Source organism: Sinocyclocheilus grahami, unplaced genomic scaffold, assembly GCF_001515645.1.
Source record: "Sinocyclocheilus grahami isolate Dianchi unplaced genomic scaffold, SAMN03320097.WGS_v1.1 scaffold43.1, whole genome shotgun sequence".
NCBI lineage: Eukaryota > Metazoa > Chordata > Actinopteri > Cypriniformes > Cyprinidae > Sinocyclocheilus > Sinocyclocheilus grahami.
Window position 1 is genome coordinate 2,474,354 of NW_015505222.1, and position 23,010 is coordinate 2,497,363.

Sequence of the window (23,010 nt, forward strand, 5' to 3'; positions counted from 1 at the left end):
GCGGGGGGGGGGGGCGTCCTCCGCCTGTGAGAGAAGATCTCTCCTGATGGGAATCTCCCATGGAGTGCCGTCGAGGAGAGGAATCAGGTCCGAGAACCATACTCGGCACGGCCAGAACAGGGCTACAGGCAGTCTACTGACCTCGTTCCAGCGCACTCTCTCCAGAACTCCCGGGAGTAGAACAATCAGGGGAAAGGTGTACAGACGAAGCCTCGGCCACATCTGTACCATGGCATCCAGCCCCAGTGGAGCTGGATGAGTCAGAGAGAGAACCAGAGGGGACCGTGCAATATCATCTGAGTCTCAAACAAGTTCACCTGAGCCTGGCCAAAGACTCTCCAAGTCTGCTTCACCCCTCAGGGTGAGGCATCTATTCCCCGAGCCTCGGCCCCTGCCTTGACAGGATGTCTGCCCCACATATATAAAAGACCACTGCTGGGTTGTTGGTGCGCACCCACATATAGCAATCTCTTAGGCCTGGGAGGAAGTGTTTCAAAGCTAGAAACACGGCCAACATCTCCAGTCAACTTATGCGCCACGTGAGATGGCGGCCGCTCCACAGGCCGCGGACCAAGCGGCCACTCATGACCGCTCCCAACCGGTGAAAAATGCATCTGTCGCTAGCATATGCGGCGACCAGGAGCTCCCAGCACCAGGCCCTGACATAAGAACCAAGGTTTCCTTCACATGTCTAAGGCACGTAGGCCCCGCCGGGTGACCTTGAGCATGCAAAGCGGGTTTCCCTTCAGGGAGAACCCCTTGGTCCTAAGCCACCACTGTAGGGGTCTCATGTACAGCAGGCCAAAAGTAACCACGTTGGACGCGGCTGCCATCAGACCCAGCAGTCTGGAACTGCTTGACAGTGAGTGACCGGCCTTCTCTCACTCTCGCAAAAAGGATTGACTCGATCCGAGTAGGAGACATACATGCCTACATCGTGGTCGAATCCCACACCACGCCCAGATAAGTGGTTCTCTGTACTGGAGAAAGCACACTTTCCTTAGCGTTAAGTCTTAACCCAGCTTTTTCGTGTGAGCGAGAACGACATCTCGATGTCGAACTGCCATCCTCTCTGATTGAGCTAATATCAACCAATCGTCGATGTGGTTGAGTCGTGAAAGTGTGGGGTGAGAGTACAAGGCCAAAGGAAGAACTCGGTGTTGGTAAGCTTTTGCCCCCAAAAGCAAACCTCAGGAACTTCCTGTGATGAGGAAGGATGGAGACATGTGCATCTTTTAGATCGATTGTGACAAACCAGTCCTCTGACTTGATCTGAGACACGATCAGACAGAGCGGCTAGCTCGGTGCCCTGAAGCGGCGAACCGGCAGGGGATGACCGTAATAGCTGCTCTAGAGACCTCCGTGGAGGTTGCGAGCCTGTTAGCACATCTACGTTTCCGGGCGGAAACTGAGAGAAGCGCTCGCCGCAGACCGCTGCGCCCTGAAACACTGGCAGGGTTGGCAGACCGATCTCCTGAGGACACTGAGGAGAGACGGGCACCGTGTAATGCGTTGTACACCGCTCTTCCTCAGAGGGAGCTGGCCCTCAGAAGTCCTATAGGCCATTGGCGTCAGGATGTTTCAGACAGAGACTATCCAGCGAGAATGATGGTCCACAGAACCGCCTTCCGCTATAAGCCTTCGGCCTTGGAGTGCCACTGTGACTCTAGACTCTGCTGAGTACGAGAAGTGACGCCCCCACAATGAGGAGCTGGAACACGGTAGGTTGGGACTGCTCCCGCCCAGCAGCCCCTGCTGACCGCCTCAACCTCCTCAGAGGAAGAGAGGTAAACACATGCTCTCACTCGAAAAAATTTTATCCCAAGAGCCTCTGTATATCTAACTTTTCATAGTTCGATAAATACTTCATTTTATTCCTCAGAATCAAATGCAAACAAACAACCAGACAAGTAAACACGGTCTGGTGTGATAAAATTCATTTCAAAAATCGAAAATGATATATTTAACTTATCATAGTCAGATAAATACTTAATTTAACTCCTCAGAATTAAATGCAGCCAAACAACCAGATGAGTAAACACAGTCTGGTGTGATAAGATCCATTTCAAAAATCGAAAATGATATATTTAACTTATCATAGTCAGATAAATACTTAATTTAACTCCTCAGAATTAAATGCAGCCAAACAACCAGACAAGTAAACACGGTCTGGTGTGATAAAATTCATTTCAAAAATCGAAAATTATATATCTAACTTCTCATGGTCAGATAAATAATTTAATTATTCAGAATTAAATGCAGCCAAACAACCAAACGAGTAAACACGGTCTGGTGTGGTAAGATTCACATCAAAACTGAAAATGATGTAATACACGCGTTGCGTCGGCAGCCCGCGAGCCACTTGGTCACACAAACAATATCAATCTCCTCGGAGAAAAATAGCCGCAGCAGCTAGCTATCGCTCAGAGGGGGAAGAAATCGCAGCGCGGGCTTCCGAGCCTCGAGAGAGAGAGTGCTGGATCTAGGGAGTGCAAGTGGAGAAAGGGCGAGCCGTCTCCAACCCATCCGCTAGATCCACGTGCGATCCCTGCGATCTGAACCGCCGCCGTGCCTCGGCAATAGCGGGACCGAACTGTGAGCTCGCAAGCACGGACACACTCCTCGGAGCGTGCCCGGCGGGAGCGGAGCTTTCAGCGGGGAGAAGCACAATCAGCCCCTTATTTCCGAGAGCTGACTGCGCGAGTCTTTTCTTTTTATAATCGTATTGACATAATGCTTGTGCGACTGTACAACAGCTCCGCTCCACAGTAAAGCTGCTCATTACAATATTAGGCATAATATGCTTGTGTAATGATGTTTGTGCAACTGGCGATCTCATCGACGCCCTCATCAACCTCCTCGGAGGAAGACAGGCGGAGCGTCGAGCCCTCTCACTGGGGGGAAAGAACCGCAGCGCGGGCTTCCGAACCCCGAGAGCGGGCGCTGGATCTGGTGGTTAAGGAAGAAGATAGGGACTCGCCAGTCTACATTCCCTCCACCGGATCCATATGCGAAGCCCACGAGCACAGCCGCCGCTCCGCCTCGGCGAAAGCGGGGCCGGCACCGCGAGAAACTCCGGTGAAGACTCCCTTCTCAAAGAGAGCCCTTGGAGAGCAAGCATACGCAGTGACAAACGCTCTCAATACGGACAGTCAGCTGTTTTGCTCCCACATTTAGCAGGCAGCACACAAACTGTGTGTATCCCCACCCGAAATGTAGCGCGGGCAGTGAAGAACACACAGCCTAATATATTGCCAGCTCTCGCCGTATGTTTGTCTACACTCGTATTGGTAAAATAAAGAATGATAATGGACAGACAACACCAAATAAGACTGACACACACAGAGCGCTTGCTGAATGACAGAAAGCTGACGCCGGTTTCACTGCACGTGCTTTTATACTTCCTGGTCACTACGTCACCCCGCCCGTGACGTCTCACCCATCCATTGGACTGATTACACATGTGATTCAGAGCGTGGTCACGCTGGAGGCGTTCCCGTAGCATTTCGACGCAGCTCGAGTTCCTGAAGGGGAACTAAAATTCTGTCATCATTTACACACCCTCATGCCATTTTCAAACCTGTATGAATTTCTTTCAGCTGTTGAACGCAAAATAAGGTATTTTGAAGAATGTTGGTAACCGGACAGTTTATGGTAGCCACTGACTTCCCCAGTATGGTAAAAAAAAGGCTATCAGAACTGTTTGCTTACCAGCATTCTTACCAGCCCAACTTGAGACTAAATAAATGACAGAATTGTCATTTTCAGCGAACTATCATTTTAAGCTTAGCTGTGAGTGGGGGAGCTTCCATTCCCAGGGCCTCAGCCCCTGCCTCAAAAGGATTTCTGCTCCCTGATTGAGGTGCCCAGGGATGTACACTGCCCTCAGGGAGTTCTGCCCACAGAAGGATCTGACACGCCAGCCTTTAAAGGGGGCGCGATCGCAGACCCCCCTGGCGGTTGATGTAAGAGACCACCGATGTGTTGTCTGTGCGAACAAGCACATGATGGCCTCTCAGTTCTGGGAGAAATTGCTTCAATGCTCAAAACACGGCCTGCATCTCTAGGCAGTTGATGTGCCACATGAAATGGGGACCTTCCCACAGACCCTGGGCGGAGCCCACTCATGACCGTTCCCCAGCCTGTGAGGGAGGTGTCCATCGTTAGCGTTATGGGACGACATGGAGCCCCCAACACGGGGCCTTGTGACAGGAACCAAGGTTTCTTCCAAATGTCTAAGGCACATAAGCATCGTCGGGTGACCTTGATCGTGCGAGGCGGGTTCCCCCTCGGTAAAAACCCCTTGGTCCTGAGCCACCACTGCAAGGGTCTCATGAACAGCAGGCCAAAAGGTATCACGTCGGACGCAGCTGCCATCAGACCCAACAGTTTCTGAAACCGCTTCACAGTGAGTGACTGGCCTTCTTTCACTCTCTTGACTGCCGTGAGGATCGACACGATACGCACAGGAGACAGACATGCCTGCATCATGGTCAAATCCCACAATACACCCAGATAAGTGGTCCTCTGTAATGGAGAAAGCACACTTTTATTTGTGTTTAGTCTTAACCACAACTCTTTTATGTGAGCGAGAAAGACATCTCGATGCCGAACCGCTATCTGCTCTGACTGAGCTAGAATCAACCAATCATCAATATAATTCAGTATGCAGATGCCCTGGAGTCGCAGGGGAGCCAGAGCAGCATCCACACACTTCGTGAAAGTGTGGGGTGAGAGTGCCAGACCGAACGGGATAACCCAATATGGGTACACTTTGCCCCTGAAAGCAAACTTCAGGAACTTCCTGTGTTGAAGAAGGATGGATATGTGTAAGTATGCGTCCTTCAGATCTATCATCACAAACCAGTCCTCAGACCTGATTTGAGACACAAATTGTTTGATCGTAAGCATTTTGAACTTGAGTCGCATGACTGAGTGGTTCAACAATCGGACGTAACCCCCCATCCTTCTTTGGAATGATGAAGTACCGGCTGTAGAACCCCGACTCTCTGTCGAGAGGAGGGACAACCTCGATGGCCTCCTTCCTCAAGAGAGTGTCTACTTCTTGTTCCATGACCTAAGCCTTCTTATTGAAAACGACAGTGTGAGTGGCGATGCTCCATTTCTGGACTTCTCGATATGAGGAGCTGGTACATGGCTAGGGTTGATCCCACCTATCAGCCCCCTGAGAGCGGCGAGGGAGAAATTGCTGAAACGCCGCCCACCAGAGTGGGAAATACCCCGTTGAATAGAGGCGGACGTGACCCGAACTGAATCTTTCTACAGTGTGCAGGACCCAATGAGACACATTTGGCAGAAGCTTCCACGCTGTCAGATGATGTACTAAGGGAACCAGTCTCTCGAGCCTGGCCTCTGGTGTATTTAGAACTGCTAGTCCGGTGCCCTGAAGCGGACGACCGGTGTCCTGCCCATCAGATTACATTTTTTGTTGTCGAATTGTACTACCCACTATTTTAATGGGAGGTAGCAAAATCTGACAGGGTAGCACAAATTGACAACACCGGCAGGGGATGGCCGATCTAGCTGCTCTAGAGACTTCCTTGGAGGTAGCGAGCCTCTCAGGACCACTACGTTTCTGGGTAGAAGCTGAGAGATGCACTCGCTGGAGACCGGTGTGCCCTGAAGCACCGGGGGTGGCAGGGTCAACTAAACGATCTCCTGAGGGCACTGAGGAGAGATGGGCACCGTATGATGAGGTGTGAACCGCTCTTCCCCAGATGGGCTTGCCCTCAGATGTCCTGACCCATTTATGTCAGGACCTCTTGGCCTAAGCCTTCTTATTAAAAACGACAGTGCGAGTGGCGATGCTCCATTTCTGGACTTCTCACTATGAGGAGCTGGTACATGGCTAGGGTTGATCCCACCTATCAGCCCCCTGAGAGCGACGAGGGAGAAATTGCTGAAACGCCGCCCCTTGTTTCTTGTGCTTTTATATTTCCTGGTCTCTACGTCATCCCCGCCGGTGACATCATCCGGAATTCCATCGGACGGATTACAAATTCTGATTTCATGTTGACTTAAATGCCTTTAAATCAATAACCAGACAGAGTGGCCAGTTATTCTAAATATCCACATTGCCTTGGATCCATCTCGTTTGGATCACCTCAGATTTGTTTCGTCCAGCCCAACACAGCAGGTCCACATGGCAGGTCGATGCGCGGTGGATACCGGGCGTCTGTTTGAGACAGGTCTCGTGGAGCACCAATTTGCATGTTAATGGAAGATGCAACCCTGTCAGCGGAATGGAAATCACAAATGAAGGGACAAAATGAGAAGAGAACAGAGCAAGAGTAATTTAATTAACATGGCTGGAGCAGAGGGTCATTTGACATGATCAATCTCACTCTGCGATTGAAATGATGTCATTAAGACGGAGGAAGCTGGGAAATAGGTTTGAAATAAATTGATCGAAGAGGCAGGGGGAAAATTGATATCACTGTGGTGACCTAACATTTCCCAGGTTGAACTGAATATGTGACACATTTCCTGGTAAATGTCATTTTTGTAATTCCATTATTGTTACTCTTACTGTTACTCTTACTTAGTACTTAGCATTTAAACTACTCCTAATCACAAGAATTTAAGAAATTCAGATAATAAAACAGACGGAACCAATATGAAATCTCTTAGCAACGCTTTCACAAAGCCCTAGCAACCATCTCGACATGAATATCAGGTATTCACACAGAAATCTGAGCAACCCACAACATCACCACTACAGTATATACAAAAACACTTAGAACACAATAGTAAGCACTTAGCAGTGCTGAGTAGTGACTGATTACATGTAATCTGGGTTACATAATCAGATTTCAGAAGTTAAGTACTTGTAATTAGATTACATTACATTTTTTAATATTTGTAATTAGACCACAGTTACTTTTTATTACATGATTACATATAATTCAAACAATGGCAATACAAAAAAACAAAACATTCTTCCTAATTTTTATTTTTCATCTTTTAAATATTCCTTTCTAAAATTACCTACTGCTTATATACATTCAGAAAGTCTTCCAGTTTGCGACATTCACACAAAAACCAGTCACTAGTCAGATGGATATAATTACACACAAAACGTCTCGGGTTACTTATGTAACCATGGTTCCCTGAGGGGAATGAGACACTGCGTCCTCTAGGGGTCGCTATGGGGAATGCCTTGTCGTGACCCGTGTCTGAAGCCTACATTGAAAAAACACCAACCTTTTTTGGCCGGCGACAGCCATGACGTCACTACCGTCGCGACTAGTACAAAATAGGCGCCGGTAGCGCACATCATCACTTCTTCGTCTGAAGCTCGTGTCCACAGCATGGCACAAAAAAGCTAGAGGATGCAGTGTCTCGTTCCCCTCAGGGAACCATGGTTACATAAGTAACCCAAGACGTTCCCTTTCGTGGAACTTCGAACTGCGTCCTCTAGGGGTCGCTATGGGGAACGGTATACCCACGCCGCCATGCTGAGGGGAGTGCAAGCCAGAACCATGGCGAGCCACTAAGTACGGGTGGGGGTGAAAGATGGTGCCCCCCGCCCTGTGAGAGGAGATCCCGTCGGACGGGAATCTTCCATGGAGGGTCTTCGAGTAGGGCTACCATGTCCGCAAACCATGGATGGCCCGGCCAGTATGGAGCTACTAAAAGGAGACGAACCCCGTCCCGGCGAACTCTCTCCAGAACTCCCGGAAGCAGAGCAAGCCACGTCTGTACCATGGAATCCAGCCCCAGCGGAGCCGGATAAGTCAGAGAGAACCAGAGGGGACATTTTGAGATCTCTCGAGACGCAAACAAGTCTACCTGTGCTAGACCAAACTTCTTCCAAATCTGCTCCATCACCTCGGTGTGGAGCTTCCATTCCCAGGGCCTCAGCCCCTGCCTCAAAAGGATTTCTGCTCCCTGATTGAGGTGCCCAGGGATGTACACTGCCCTCAGGGAGTTCTGCCCACAGAAGGATCTGACACGCCAGCCTTTAAAGGGGGCGCGATCGCAGACCCCCCTGGCGGTTGATGTAAGAGACCACCGATGTGTTGTCTGTGCGAACAAGCACATGATGGCCTCTCAGTTCTGGGAGAAATTGCTTCAATGCTCAAAACACGGCCTGCATCTCTAGGCAGTTGATGTGCCACATGAAATGGGGACCTTCCCACAGACCCTGGGCGGAGCCCACTCATGACCGTTCCCCAGCCTGTGAGGGAGGTGTCCATCGTTAGCGTTATGGGACGACATGGAGCCCCCAACACGGGGCCTTGTGACAGGAACCAAGGTTTCTTCCAAATGTCTAAGGCACATAAGCATCGTCGGGTGACCTTGATCGTGCGAGGCGGGTTCCCCCTCGGTAAAAACCCCTTGGTCCTGAGCCACCACTGCAAGGGTCTCATGAACAGCAGGCCAAAAGGTATCACGTCGGACGCAGCTGCCATCAGACCCAACAGTTTCTGAAACCGCTTCACAGTGAGTGACTGGCCTTCTTTCACTCTCTTGACTGCCGTGAGGATCGACACGATACGCACAGGAGACAGACATGCCTGCATCATGGTCAAATCCCACAATACACCCAGATAAGTGGTCCTCTGTAATGGAGAAAGCACACTTTTATTTGTGTTTAGTCTTAACCACAACTCTTTTATGTGAGCGAGAAAGACATCTCGATGCCGAACCGCTATCTGCTCTGACTGAGCTAGAATCAACCAATCATCAATATAATTCAGTATGCAGATGCCCTGGAGTCGCAGGGGAGCCAGAGCAGCATCCACACACTTCGTGAAAGTGTGGGGTGAGAGTGCCAGACCGAACGGGATAACCCAATATGGGTACACTTTGCCCCTGAAAGCCTGAAAGCAAAACTTCCTGTGTTGAAGAAGGATGGATATGTGTAAGTATGCGTCCTTCAGATCTATCATCACAAACCAGTAAACCAGTCTGATTTGAGACACAAATTGTTTGATCGTAAGCATTTTGAACTTGAGTCGCATGACTGAGTGGTTCAACAATCGGACGTAACCCCCCATCCTTCTTTGGAATGATGAAGTACCGGCTGTAGAACCCCGACTCTCTGTCGAGAGGAGGGACAACCTCGATGGCCTCCTTCCTCAAGAGAGTGTCTACTTCTTGTTCCATGACCTAAGCCTTCTTATTGAAAACGACAGTGTGAGTGGCGATGCTCCATTTCTGGACTTCTCGATATGAGGAGCTGGTACATGGCTAGGGTTGATCCCACCTATCAGCCCCCTGAGAGCGGCGAGGGAGAAATTGCTGAAACGCCGCCCACCAGAGTGGGAAATACCCCGTTGAATAGAGGCGGACGTGACCCGAACTGAATCTTTCTACAGTGTGCAGGACCCAATGAGACACATTTGGCAGAAGCTTCCACGCTGTCAGATGATGTACTAAGGGAACCAGTCTCTCGAGCCTGGCCTCTGGTGTATTTAGAACTGCTAGTCCGGTGCCCTGAAGCGGACGACCGGTGTCCTGCCCATCAGATTACATTTTTTGTTGTCGAATTGTACTACCCACTATTTTAATGGGAGGTAGCAAAATCTGACAGGGTAGCACAAATTGACAACACCGGCAGGGGATGGCCGATCTAGCTGCTCTAGAGACTTCCTTGGAGGTAGCGAGCCTCTCAGGACCACTACGTTTCTGGGTAGAAGCTGAGAGATGCACTCGCTGGAGACCGGTGTGCCCTGAAGCACCAGGGGTGGCAGGGTCAACTAAACGATCTCCTGAGGGCACTGAGGAGAGATGGGCACCGTATGATGAGGTGTGAACCGCTCTTCCCCAGATGGGCTTGCCCTCAGATGTCCTGACCCATTTATGTCAGGACCTCTTGGCCTAAGCCTTCTTATTAAAAACGACAGTGCGAGTGGCGATGCTCCATTTCTGGACTTCTCACTATGAGGAGCTGGTACATGGCTAGGGTTGATCCCACCTATCAGCCCCCTGAGAGCGACGAGGGAGAAATTGCTGAAACGCCGCCCCTTGTTTCTTGTGCTTTTATATTTCCTGGTCTCTACGTCATCCCCGCCGGTGACATCATCCGGAATTCCATCGGACGGATTACATGTGAATCATCGGGTGTCAGAAACCACTGACACGGATGTACACACTTTCTAAACGCTCTGCTAGTGCTCGCCATAGTAGGAAAAGAAAGCTCTTACTTTACTTTTGGAATGCACGCTTCAAACAGAACGGTCAGTGAAGACAAAGAAAGTGATGATTTGCGCTACCGGCGCCTATTTTGTACTAGTCGCGACGGTAGTGACGTCACGGCTGTTGCCGGCCAAACAAGTTGGTGTTTTTTCAATGTAGGCTTCAGACACGGGTCACGACGAGGCGTTCCCCATAGCGACCCCTAGAGGACGCAGTTCGAAGTTCCACGAAAGGGAACTGAAAGGTCAGACAGCATTTGAACACTGAATTTACAGAAATAAAGAAATAAATCATTTCAAATTTAAGATGTTTTTTTCTCAACTGCTGATCAACACATTAATTTTTATTTGAATTATCTGATGTTGGTTAATATTCACATAGCACGCAGGTAAACAACAACAACAAAAAAAATCATAATTTTTTAGCAAATGTTTTATTTTGATTGTTGTTATTTTAAAACAATGTACTTTAATTTTAAATCGTTATGATTTAATTAATTATTAGCTCTTCATTAAACTCACAAACCCCCAGCAGTTCCTATACCAACCCCAGCTTGGGAAACCTTGACATGATGTAATGTTTAATACGCTTCATGTCGTTAATAACAACAACAAAGGGAATATATTTTTTCTCTTTGTATTTTAAGTATCAATATGGTACAAAATTTTCCTAAATCAGTGTAATAAAGATGTTGGATCAAAAGTAATCTAAAAGTAATCAAAAAAATAGTCTGATTACTTTACGTAAATTGTGTAAAGACGTAATGCATTACATTGCTAACTATATTTTTTGTCATGTAATTTGGAATCAGTAATAATTTGTAAATAATCTACCCAGCACTGTCTGCCACGTAGCAACATGTTCCAGCCATATCTCGACATGAATATCAGGTATTTCCACAGAAGACCCCAGCAACCTCCCACAACAAAATACAAAGGCACTCAGAACACCCTAGAAACAATTTAGCAACATATTCTAACCATATTTTGGCACCAGAATATCATTAAAATATGGGGTGGACGAACAACCAAAACACCTTACCAAAGCAACTTGCTTAAAAAAACAACATTCAGATCACCTCAGCAACCACACACAACATTCAAAAGCTTCCTGCCAGTGATTTTTGCGGTGGCAAGCACCACTCACATTTCCTTCAGCAAATGTAAAAAAGCCTTTCTCTATGTTTTGGTATAATTATGGCCACTGAGCACAGCACTTTATATGCAGACCAGTTGAATAACCTCAAGTGCTTGACGTACAGCCTTTTGAACAGGAAACTCATTCAAAACATCAGTGTTTTTAAATAAAGGAAATGCATTTCATCAGTGGAGTTTGAGGGTGAAATTGTTTTCTTCTGTGAAGTGTGTGTGTTTCCTCCCTTTCTCGATCTTTCTCCGTTTCCTGTGGTGCACAAGGGTTGTCTGTCAAAAATCAGAAAATCCTCACAAATTCACCATAAAGTTACTGTGGTTTGAAAGCTCTCACACACACATAATACACTGTTAGAGGGGGAAATGTGGGGCAAGTTCAAACAGAGACACACACTCTCTCTCTCTCTCTGCTCTCGTTCTCAGCGCCCTCTCTCTTTCCAATCTCATTTGTGAAATTCATTTTCCTGTCACCGTGACTCAGTCTCTAATTCATCCCTCATGATTCCTCACGTCAGTCCCATAATGCCATGCTCCTATGCCTCCTCAGAGACCATTAGAGGAGTGATAGGGATGGACTGTGTCTAGCTCAGCGACGTGCAGGTGGTTTGTGGAGAAGGGGAAAACAAGGACTTACAGATCATCAGTGTACTGTCTAATGCATGGTGGCACTATATTAATACATCAGAAATGTGATACCAGCACCATGACCAGGACATAATACCGTTTCCTCAATACATTCAGAGAAGGCATAGCAGCAGTAATTAAACCATCTTGACTCCATCTGGTAGATTAGAAATGCTGAATGCCTACAGGAGCCTGAAAACAGAGTGGCAGCCCAAAAAATAACAAACTTTTTCAACATCGCCATCATGTTGTAATAAACACATATGTCTAAATGCGAGGAGGTTGTTCTTTTCTTCAGTTAGTTCATTCTCTCTTGATAACAGACGGAGTGACAGGTCTCCCTCCAGGGATAAATATTTAAATTCATGTGGAAATAGGGCTGTCTTCTATAAATGGCACGAGCATACAGTGCGCCTTGTGAAAATAAAAGTGATAAAAATCTCGGAACGTCAGCGCGCATAGTGGATTCATTATTATTTGTTGCTGATGTGATCGTTGCAGCATTATTCCACATTTGTATCACACATTATGGATGCAAATCAGACTTTGTGCCATTATTTGCATTGCGTACACTCACACAAACATGTCAGAGTGATGGAAATATCGATTCTGGCCTCTCGTTCGGGAGCAGGTATGGAGCTTTAGTCCTGATGAGGGATGAGGGCTGAATCTAACGCTGGTTTATGGGACGCTGAAGCACCAAATGGCCCATGTTATTAGTCTGATGACGAGAGGAGTGGAGCTGCCATGTTAGGAATAGATTAACTCCAGGGGACGGTTTGTCATGGAGAATTGCTTCTTTCCATAAAAAATGCCACTGAGGGGTTTTCATGATGTTTGGATGCATAAATATCTGTATTCTTCTGCAGATGTGGATGAATCAATATTTTGAAAGGAACTACTAAAAGCTAAAATAGTTCATCCAAAAATGAAAATTGACCACGATGACTAGTGCACTACGGTATATTAATAGACATTTCAATATTATTATTGTGAGGAACAAGCCAAAAGTTCACAGAGAGTATATTGACATTAACTCTAGCTCTCTTTGGTGTGTTTATAAGAGTTAATGTAAGAAGTTCAAGAGATAATCATTCAGATATTTTCAGTTAGCACTTCACAAAACCTTTTGACTAGTGCTGTTTCATTTGTGAATAATTTGGTGCTTCAGAGCCTCATGACTAACACAAACGATGCTAACTTGTTGCCGCCTACACTCTTAAAAATAAAGGTGCTTTATTTTTATACACTCTTAAAAATAAAGGTGAACCATTTTTGGTTCCACAAAAAAAAACATTCAGTCAAAGGTTCTTAAAAGAACCATCTCTTTTTTACCTTTTTATAATCTGAAGAACCTTCTTTCGCCACAAAGAACCTTTTGTGAAACAGAAAGGTTCTTCAGATGTTAAAGGTTCTTTATTGAACCATTTAGACAAAAAGGTTCTTCTATGGCATCGTGAAGCACCTTTATTTTTTAAGAGTGTACTGGTGTATTGATGGAACCCATGGAAACCAATTAATTTTTAATGTACTTAAGTGTTAAAAGTAAAGGTAACACTTTATTTCGATAGTCCACTTTAGACATTATATTAACAGTAAGTAACTTTGCAACTACATGCCAACTAGCAGTTAGTAGAGTATTGGTAGACTATTTGCTTAATATCTTCTAACACTTTCTTTGTCAACATTCGACTAACCCTAAACCTACCCTAACAGTCTACTCTGAGAGTAAGTAGACATGTAGTTGCAAATTAATGATAATTAGTTGACATGTAGTTGACATGTAGTTACAAAATTACATATAGTTAATAGAATGTCTAAAGTGGACTATCAAAATAAAGTGTAACCAAAGTAAAAAGTACTGATTGATGAATGTTTATTTTGTCATTTTAACTTGCAATAATTTATATTTAATATTTTTTTTATTTTACATGTTTATATATTCCTACTGCTCAAAACATCTGGGGGAAGGGGGCTTGCCATACAAATAAATACATAGACGTCACATAGGGCAAAAAATATACATTGTTTCGGAATATGGTATGCGAACATAGTAGTTAAAACTGCTTAGTAGGAGGATGCATAGGAATTATTTTGTGTTATTTTAATGTTATATTTAATTTTATACCTTGAGAGGGTGATACACAAATGTGGGCATGGTCACAGTAAAGAATTTCATAAAGTGGCTTCAAACAGCTCAGCCTTTTACAGCAGATTTAGTTTATAAATAACTGACAGCATAGCAACATAAGTGTGATTTTAATTTACAATAATAAATCCTAAAATTCAGCTTTTAGGAACTTACTACTCACGCCATCAATCGCGCCATGAAATACCTTGAGTGAATTCACAGGAGACTCGCTCTGACCGAATTATTTGAATCAATGAGTCGTTGATTCGAGAACAGCTGCAATCCAAGTAATCCAATGTGTGCGATTTGTGAAGTGATATAACAGGTTAATTGAAAAGAATCAACTCGTTCATAAATCATGTCTAGGAGTGGGTGATGGTTTCTCCAGTTCAAAATAATAAGAACCGACATGTTTTAAGAAAAGCAGTGTATTATGCTACTACTAGATCATCAAAATAAAAATAGTCTGATAAAGTACAGATACTTTAAAGATGCATTTTAAGTAAGTACAAATACTGTGTTACTGTCCTCCACTGATAGAACTGGAATATAACTGGAATAGAACTAGAATAGAACTGAACACACCTGGAACCAAAGATATTGCACAACCTCCCCCGATTTTTAAAAATTATAAAAAATTTTAGATTTTTTCAAACCTTTTGATTTCAATCCCTGCTCAAGATAATCCAACTTTGTTTGATACTTAAATGAAATAACAAGAGCAGCAACCATTGAGAATGTTGGCATGTCTTCCAAGAAAAAAAATAGTTGTTTTGTGTTGCATCTCGCTGTGTTCTGATTATGTTGGTCAAGCTTTTAGTCATCTGTCCTTTGTCTCAATGTATTTTAAAGTGATGCCATAAATATATCTTGCTTCAGTGATTCTTCCATTTCCCGCGGTAACTCTGGCAGTCGCATATGCCTTATCACACCAATTATGTAGAGACATGGCACTTTGGCTTTTTTTCTTCATCAGATGCCCATCTTTTCCCCGTTTATTTATTCATCGTCTCCGTCCGGCAATGGCATGTGGCTGTCTTTCATATACGCGTCATACGTTTCTTGCAAACAAAAATCATCGATCTCTGATCTCCCTCTGCGACACATTTTTCAAAGTCCTTTGTTCATTGTAGGAAATGTTAGAAATGTTAGTTGTTACGGTGAAAATTAGAGGCAGAATTGAAACCCTAGCGCTCCAAACAATATTGTTTTACACAGAGTGTATGAATAATAGATGCCTTGTGTCCAGGATTCGCAGAGTGGTGTTAAAATGAAAGTGTGTTTTCAACAGAAGCGTATTATATTACAGCATTATGAAAGTGTTTTGCCAGAATGCAGGTCGTAATGACGTGTTTAATGTTGGTTTGTATTCGGGAAGCCTTTTGTTTGATTGCTGGTGTGACAGATGTGAGTGACATAAGGAAATGAAAGGATATTCAGTGTGTTGCTGATCCAGAGCTTTTCTGTGTAGAGATGAGGTACTCGAGTTAATCTCACACCACTTTATAATAGGCAAATCAAGCTGCTTTCAAATCAACTTTAGGCCTAATTTTTATCACTCAGCAGCTGGTGGGGAGCGCGAAGCTTTTAAGCTGGACTGAGAACAGTGCAGCCAGTGGTCTGTGATAACAGCGCAAGACACAGTCTAGTCAAATGCTATGAAAAAACAAGAGCACACGTTTACTTTTAACACTGTTAGGGACATTTTAAAACTATTCAAAATGACCAGATGTTTTGCCCAACAACAGTGAAATTGTCTGTTCCTCATGAAAAGGCAGTTATCAGTTTATGTTCAGTCATTTGGAAAGGACCAAGCAATATTTTACAATACTTATAAGACTACATTTTGTCAATAATTTTCTCATCTTTCAAAATAATATTAGCATCTCTATTTGGGCACTTTTCTTATATTTTATTTTTATTTTTTTAATGAATTCAGTGAATTAATATCATTCAATTAATTTATTAAAATTATTATTATTATTATTATTATTATTATTATTATTATTATCATCATCAATATTATTATTATTGAATTCACAGGAGACTCGCTCTGACCGAATTATTTGAATCAATGAGTCGTTGATTCGAGAACAGCTGCAATCCAAGTAATCCAATGTGTGCGATTTGTGAAGTGATATAACAGGTTAATTGAAAAGAATCAACTCGTTCATAAATCATGTCTAGGAGTGGGTGATGGTTTCTCCAGTTCAAAATAATAAGAACCGACATGTTTTAAGAAAAGCAGTGTATTATGCTACTACTAGATCATCAAAATAAAAATAGTCTGATAAAGTACAGATACTTTAAAGATGCATTTTAAGTAAGTACAAATACTGTGTTACTGTCCTCCACTGATAGAACTGGAATAGAACTGGAATAGAACTAGAATAGAACTGAACACACCTGGAACCAAAGATATTGCACAACCTCCCCCGATTTTTAAAAATTATAAAAAATTTTAGATTTTTTCAAACCTTTTGATTTCAATCCCTGCTCAAGATAATCCAACTTTGTTTGATACTTAAATGAAATAACAAGAGCAGCAACCATTGAGAATGTTGGCATGTCTTCCAAGAAAAAAAATAGTTGTTTTGTGTTGCATCTCGCTGTGTTCTGATTATGTTGGTCAAGCTTTTAGTCATCTGTCCTTTGTCTCAATGTATTTTAAAGTGATGCCATAAATATATCTTGCTTCAGTGATTCTTCCATTTCCCGCGGTAACTCTGGCAGTCGCATATGCCTTATCACACCAATTATGTAGAGACATGGCACTTTGGCTTTTTTTCTTCATCAGATGCCCATCTTTTCCCCGTTTATTTATTCATCGTCTCCGTCCGGCAATGGCATGTGGCTGTCTTTCATATACGCGTCATACGTTTCTTGCAAACAAAAATCATCGATCTCTGATCTCCCTCTGCGACACATTTTTCAAAGTCCTTTGTTCATTGTAGGAAATGTTAGAAATGTTAGTTGTTACGGTGAAAATTAGAGGCAGAATTGAAACCCTAGCGCTCCAAACAATATTGTTTTACACAGAGTGTATGAATAATAGATGCCTTGTGTCCAGGATTCGCAGAGTGGTGTTAAAATGAAAGTGTGTTTTCAACAGAAGCGTATTATATTACAGCATTATGAAAGTGTTTTGCCAGAATGCAGGTCGTAATGACGTGTTTAATGTTGGTTTGTATTCGGGAAGCCTTTTGTTTGATTGCTGGTGTGACAGATGTGAGTGACATAAGGAAATGAAAGGATATTCAGTGTGTTGCTGATCCAGAGCTTTTCTGTGTAGAGATGAGGTACTCGAGTTAATCTCACACCACTTTATAATAGGCAAATCAAGCTGCTTTCAAATCAACTTTAGGCCTAATTTTTATCACTCAGCAGCTGGTGGGGAGCGCGAAGCTTTTAAGCTGGACTGAGAACAGTGCAGCCAGTGGTCTGTGATAACAGCGCAAGACACAGTCTAGTCAAATGCTATGAAAAAACAAGAGCACACGTTTACTTTTAACACTGTTAGGGACATTTTAAAACTATTCAAAATGACCAGATGTTTTGCCCAACAACAGTGAAATTGTCTGTTCCTCATGAAAAGGCAGTTATCAGTTTATGTTCAGTCATTTGGAAAGGACCAAGCAATATTTTACAATACTTATAAGACTACATTTTGTCAATAATTTTCTCATCTTTCAAAATAATATTAGCATCTCTATTTGGGCACTTTTCTTATATTTTATTTTTATTTTTTTAATGAATTCAGTGAATTAATATCATTCAATTAATTTATTAAAATTATTATTATTATTATTATTATTATTATTATTATTATTATCATCATCAATATTATTATTATTGATGTTGTTATATAAAATGAATGGTGATTAATTTAATGATTAACAATACTATTAATAAATGATATTAGTAGTAAATAATATTAGTAACAACAAAAAACAACAACAACAATAATAATAATAATAATAATAATAATAATAATAATAATAATAATAATAATAATAATAATAATAATAATAATAATAATAATTAAATTAATAATTTACTTGGGTAGGATAGCTAATATTTGGCACACACTACTTCTAATTAAAAAATTAAAATCAACACCCAAAAACAATACATATTCTGAAAATGCTGATGCTTTATCTATACATTATGGGGACTATAATAGTTATGATTTTAACTTTGTTCTGTCCAAGAAGGATTACATATATACACAGATGGGCATGGTGTAAATACTAAATGACTCCTTGAGGATTATCTTCATTATCTTCTTGATCATGTTTGACAATGCAGTTGAGCTGATGATACCACATCGATTCCCACAATGCATTTTGTGTTCTGATGTGGGTGGAATGTCATTGTTTTTTCCACTGTATTCAAAGTCAAATATATGAATGGTATACAACTGAGAGTATGCAACTGCAAGCTCCATGGGAGTGTTCACAATGACAGCAATTAAATGTTTCAGAGTAACATTTTATTTTATTATATATTGTTTGATTTATTGGGTTCTTAATTATTGTAGTATTTATTTGTAATGATTATACTAATTTCTAACTATTTTCCTCTAATGCAGTCTGTTTTGGGCTGGTTGGGAAGAGAATGGTGTAAAATATAAAAAGCGTTGTCTTGGTACAAATTGCATTCATTCTTGCAAAAAATAAAAATAAAAATCTTAAAAAACTTACATTGAATGAATGAATGAATTCAGTTTGCTTTGGCACTGCTTTCAATGTGAACTTTATTCATACTATATTATTCAAGATGTGTTGGCATATTATGGACTTTATTCAGGGCAAATAATAATAATAATAATAATAATAATAATAATAATAATAATAATAATAATAATAATAATAATAATAATAATAATAATAATAATAATAATAATAATAATAATAATAATAATAATAATAATAATAATAATAATAATAATAATAATAATAATAATAATTAAATTAATAATTTACTGGGGTAGGATAGCTAATATTTGGCACACTACTTCTGATGTCAATATTAAAATCTACACCCAAGTACAATACATATTCTGTAAATGCTGATGCTTTATCTATACATTATGGGGACTATAATAGTTATGATTTTAACTTTGTTCTGTCCAAGAAGGATTACATATATACACAGATGGGCATGGTGTAAATACTAAATGACTCCTTGAGGATTATCTTCATTATCTTCTTGATCATGTTTGACAATGCAGTTGAGCTGATGATACCACATCGATTCCCACAATGCATTTTGTGTTCTGATGTGGGTGGAATGTCATTGTTTTTTCCACTGTATTCAAAGTCAAATATATGAATGGTATACAACTGAGAGTATGCAACTGCAAGCTCCATGGGAGTGTTCACAATGACAGCAATTAAATGTTTCAGAGTAACATTTTATTTTATTATATATTGTTTGATTTATTGGGTTCTTAATTATTGTAGTATTTATTTGTAATGATTATACTAATTTCTAACTATTTTCCTCTAATGCAGTCTGTTTTGGGCTGGTTGGGAAGAGAATGGTGTAAAATATAAAAAGCGTTGTCTTGGTACAAATTGCATTCATTCTTGCAAAAAATAAAAATAAAAATCTTAAAAAACTTACATTGAATGAATGAATGAATTCAGTTTGCTTTGGCACTGCTTTCAATGTGAACTTTATTCATACTATATTATTCAAGATGTGTTGGCATATTATGGACTTTATTCAGGGCAAATAATAATAATAATAATAATAATAATAAAATTAATAATTTACTGGGGTAGGATAGCTAATATTTGGCACACTACTTCTGATGTCAATATTAAAATCTACACCCAAGTACAATACATATTCTGTAAATGCTGATGCTTTATCTATACATTGTGGGGACTATAATAGTTATGATTTTAACTTTGTTCTGTCCAAGAAGGATTACATATATACACAGATGGGCATGGTGTAAATACTAAATGACTCCTTGAGGATTATCTTCATTATCTTCTTGATCATGTTTGACAATGCAGTTGAGCTGATGATACCACATCGATTCCCACAATGCATTTTGTGTTCTGATGTGGGTGGAATGTCATTGTTTTTTCCACTGTATTCAAAGTCAAATATATGAATGGTATACAACTGAGAGTATGCAACTGCAAGCTCCATGGGAGTGTTCACAATGACAGCAATTAAATGTTTCAGAGTAACATTTTATTTTATTATATATTGTTTGATTTATTGGGTTCTTAATTATTGTAGTATTTATTTGTAATGATTATACTAATTTCTAACTATTTTCCTCTAATGCAGTCTGTTTTGGGCTGGTTGGGAAGAGAATGGTGTAAAATATAAAAAGCGTTGTCTTGGTACAAATTGCATTCATTCTTGCAAAAAATAAAAATAAAAATCTTAAAAAACTTACATTGAATGAATGAATGAATTCAGTTTGCTTTGGCACTGCTTTCAATGTGAACTTTATTCATACTATATTATTCAAGATGTGTTGGCATATTATGGACTTTATTCAGGGCAAATAATAATAATAATAATAATAATAATAATAATAATAATAATAATAATAATAATAATAATAATAATAATAATAATAATAATAATAATAATAATAATAATAATAATAATAATAATAATAATAATAATAATAATAATAATAATAATAATAATAATAATAATAATTAAATTAATAATTTACTGGGGTAGGATAGCTAATATTTGGCACACTACTTCTGATGTCAATATTAAAATCTACACCCAAGTACAATACATATTCTGTAAATGCTGATGCTTTATCTATACATTGTGGGGACTATAATAGTTATGATTTTAACTTTGTTCTGTCCAAGAAGGATTACATATATACACAGATGGGCATGGTGTAAATACTAAATGACTCCTTGAGGATTATCTTCATTATCTTCTTGATCATGTTTGACAATGCAGTTGAGCTGATGATACCACATCGATTCCCACAATGCATTTTGTGTTCTGATGTGGGTGGAATGTCATTGTTTTTTCCACTGTATTCAAAGTCAAATATATGAATGGTATACAACTGAGAGTATGCAACTGCAAGCTCCATGGGAGTGTTCACAATGACAGCAATTAAATGTTTCAGAGTAACATTTTATTTTATTATATATTGTTTGATTTATTGGGTTCTTAATTATTGTAGTATTTATTTGTAATGATTATACTAATTTCTAACTATTTTCCTCTAATGCAGTCTGTTTTGGGCTGGTTGGGAAGAGAATGGTGTAAAATATAAAAAGCGTTGTCTTGGTACAAATTGCATTCATTCTTGCAAAAAATAAAAATAAAAATCTTAAAAAACTTACATTGAATGAATGAATGAATTCAGTTTGCTTTGGCACTGCTTTCAATGTGAACTTTATTCATACTATATTATTCAAGATGTGTTGGCATATTATGGACTTTATTCAGGGCAAATAATAATAATAATAATAATAATAATAGTAATAATAATAATAATAATACGGGTATAAATTAAATAAAAATGAAATGAAATTAAATTAAATTAAATTAAAAGCGTGTGTTGTGGAACTTAGATGGTGATGCAAGACTTAACTATATTTTGTATATTTTTACATATATTTGTTCAGTCTGTCTCACAGGTCTATACTTTGAAAGTTATAAACTTGACAGATAATTCTAAGTAATTCTGTTCTCTTTGTGTCCTCAGATGGACCTCTAGGACCAAGAGGCTTAGTGGAGGCCACAGAGATGTGCACCCAAGAGTGTCTTGTGTTGGGCCACTCCGACAACTGTTGGATGCCGCCGAGCCTGAGCTCGTACCCCTCGCCCAAGTCCCCCGTTTCCTCTTTCAACAACCAAAAGGAGTGGGCTAAAGAGAGACTGCTGAACGGCCACACCCTGACCCGCAGCTGGAAGGGTGAACGAGGAAGCCAGGAGCAGTTTGGAGACAGGAAGACCTTTGGGAGCTCAGAGGGACATTTTGGCAGCGGCGGCGGCGGTCACATGGCTGACATCCCATTGGCCAGCCTGAAATCCTACCAGCCCGCCTCCGGCCCCGACAGTCCTAAAGAACAGCAGCTTTAAGAGTGTTTTTTGTGTCTGGATCATCCCAGCAACTTTTGAGAGCTTTAGTCCATTCCTCTTTTTTTCCCCTCTTTTTCTTAGATCGATGCTAATGCGGTGTGATAGTTACGTGTATGGAGTAGACCTTAGACTTTATCGCTTGTGCAGGACAGTATACTATGCGAATCCGACTCGCCGACGGCCCGTCTGCGGAGATCTTCTCGTGCAAATCCATAGCTGCCCTTAAACTCCCATGGTTTGCTGCAAATTCACATTAAAAGGAATCATTGTATACTTCGTCTTGAACAAAGACTGCAAACAAATGTTCAAGATGAACAAAACAGGGCTGTGCTCTATGTATCACGGTTATAAAAAAAAAACAGAAAAAAACAGAAAAACAAACAAACAATGTAACAGCTGACCAATATATACAAATATTGTGACGTGGTTGTTTTGAGACTATATTAATCTGCACCATCTGAGAAAATGGAATTTACAAATCGAGAAAGCGTTGTGCTAATAACACTGTTAGTGGAAATCGTTTAGTCTGTCATCGTTGAAGTGTTTGTAAATAGGACTTAATACTAACTGGTTTTATGTACTTGTAATAATCACATGGAATAGATCAGTGAACATGACAGCTGTCTTTTATTATTCATCGTACAGGACGTGTTGTTTTTATCGGCCTTTTGTCATTAACGTCATTGTCTTCTGGAACAGAGGACCACAGTCTGGATCAGTAAAGCAAACACACACACACACACACACACACACACACACGCACCCACACCCCCTCTAGCGGAGATTTAACGAACTAATCCCGGATGATAATGTCAGTCGGTCATGACATTGCACAATTGCCCC

General features: G+C 41.1%; 1 protein-coding gene across 2 annotated transcripts in view; it reads left to right on the plus strand.

The window, feature by feature from the left end:
- LOC107582331 (protocadherin-9-like) overlaps window positions 1–22,526 on the plus strand; it is a 294,980-nt gene extending 272,454 nt beyond the window's left edge. For both annotated transcript variants that reach the window (XM_016268127.1, XM_016268128.1), the window contains exon 5: window positions 21,791–22,526. In XM_016268127.1, coding sequence (XP_016123613.1) covers window positions 21,791–22,167 — 377 coding nt within the window. In that variant the 3' untranslated portion in view covers window positions 22,168–22,526. The remainder of the gene's footprint in view (window positions 1–21,790) is intronic.
- Window positions 22,527–23,010: the final 484 nt, after the last annotated feature.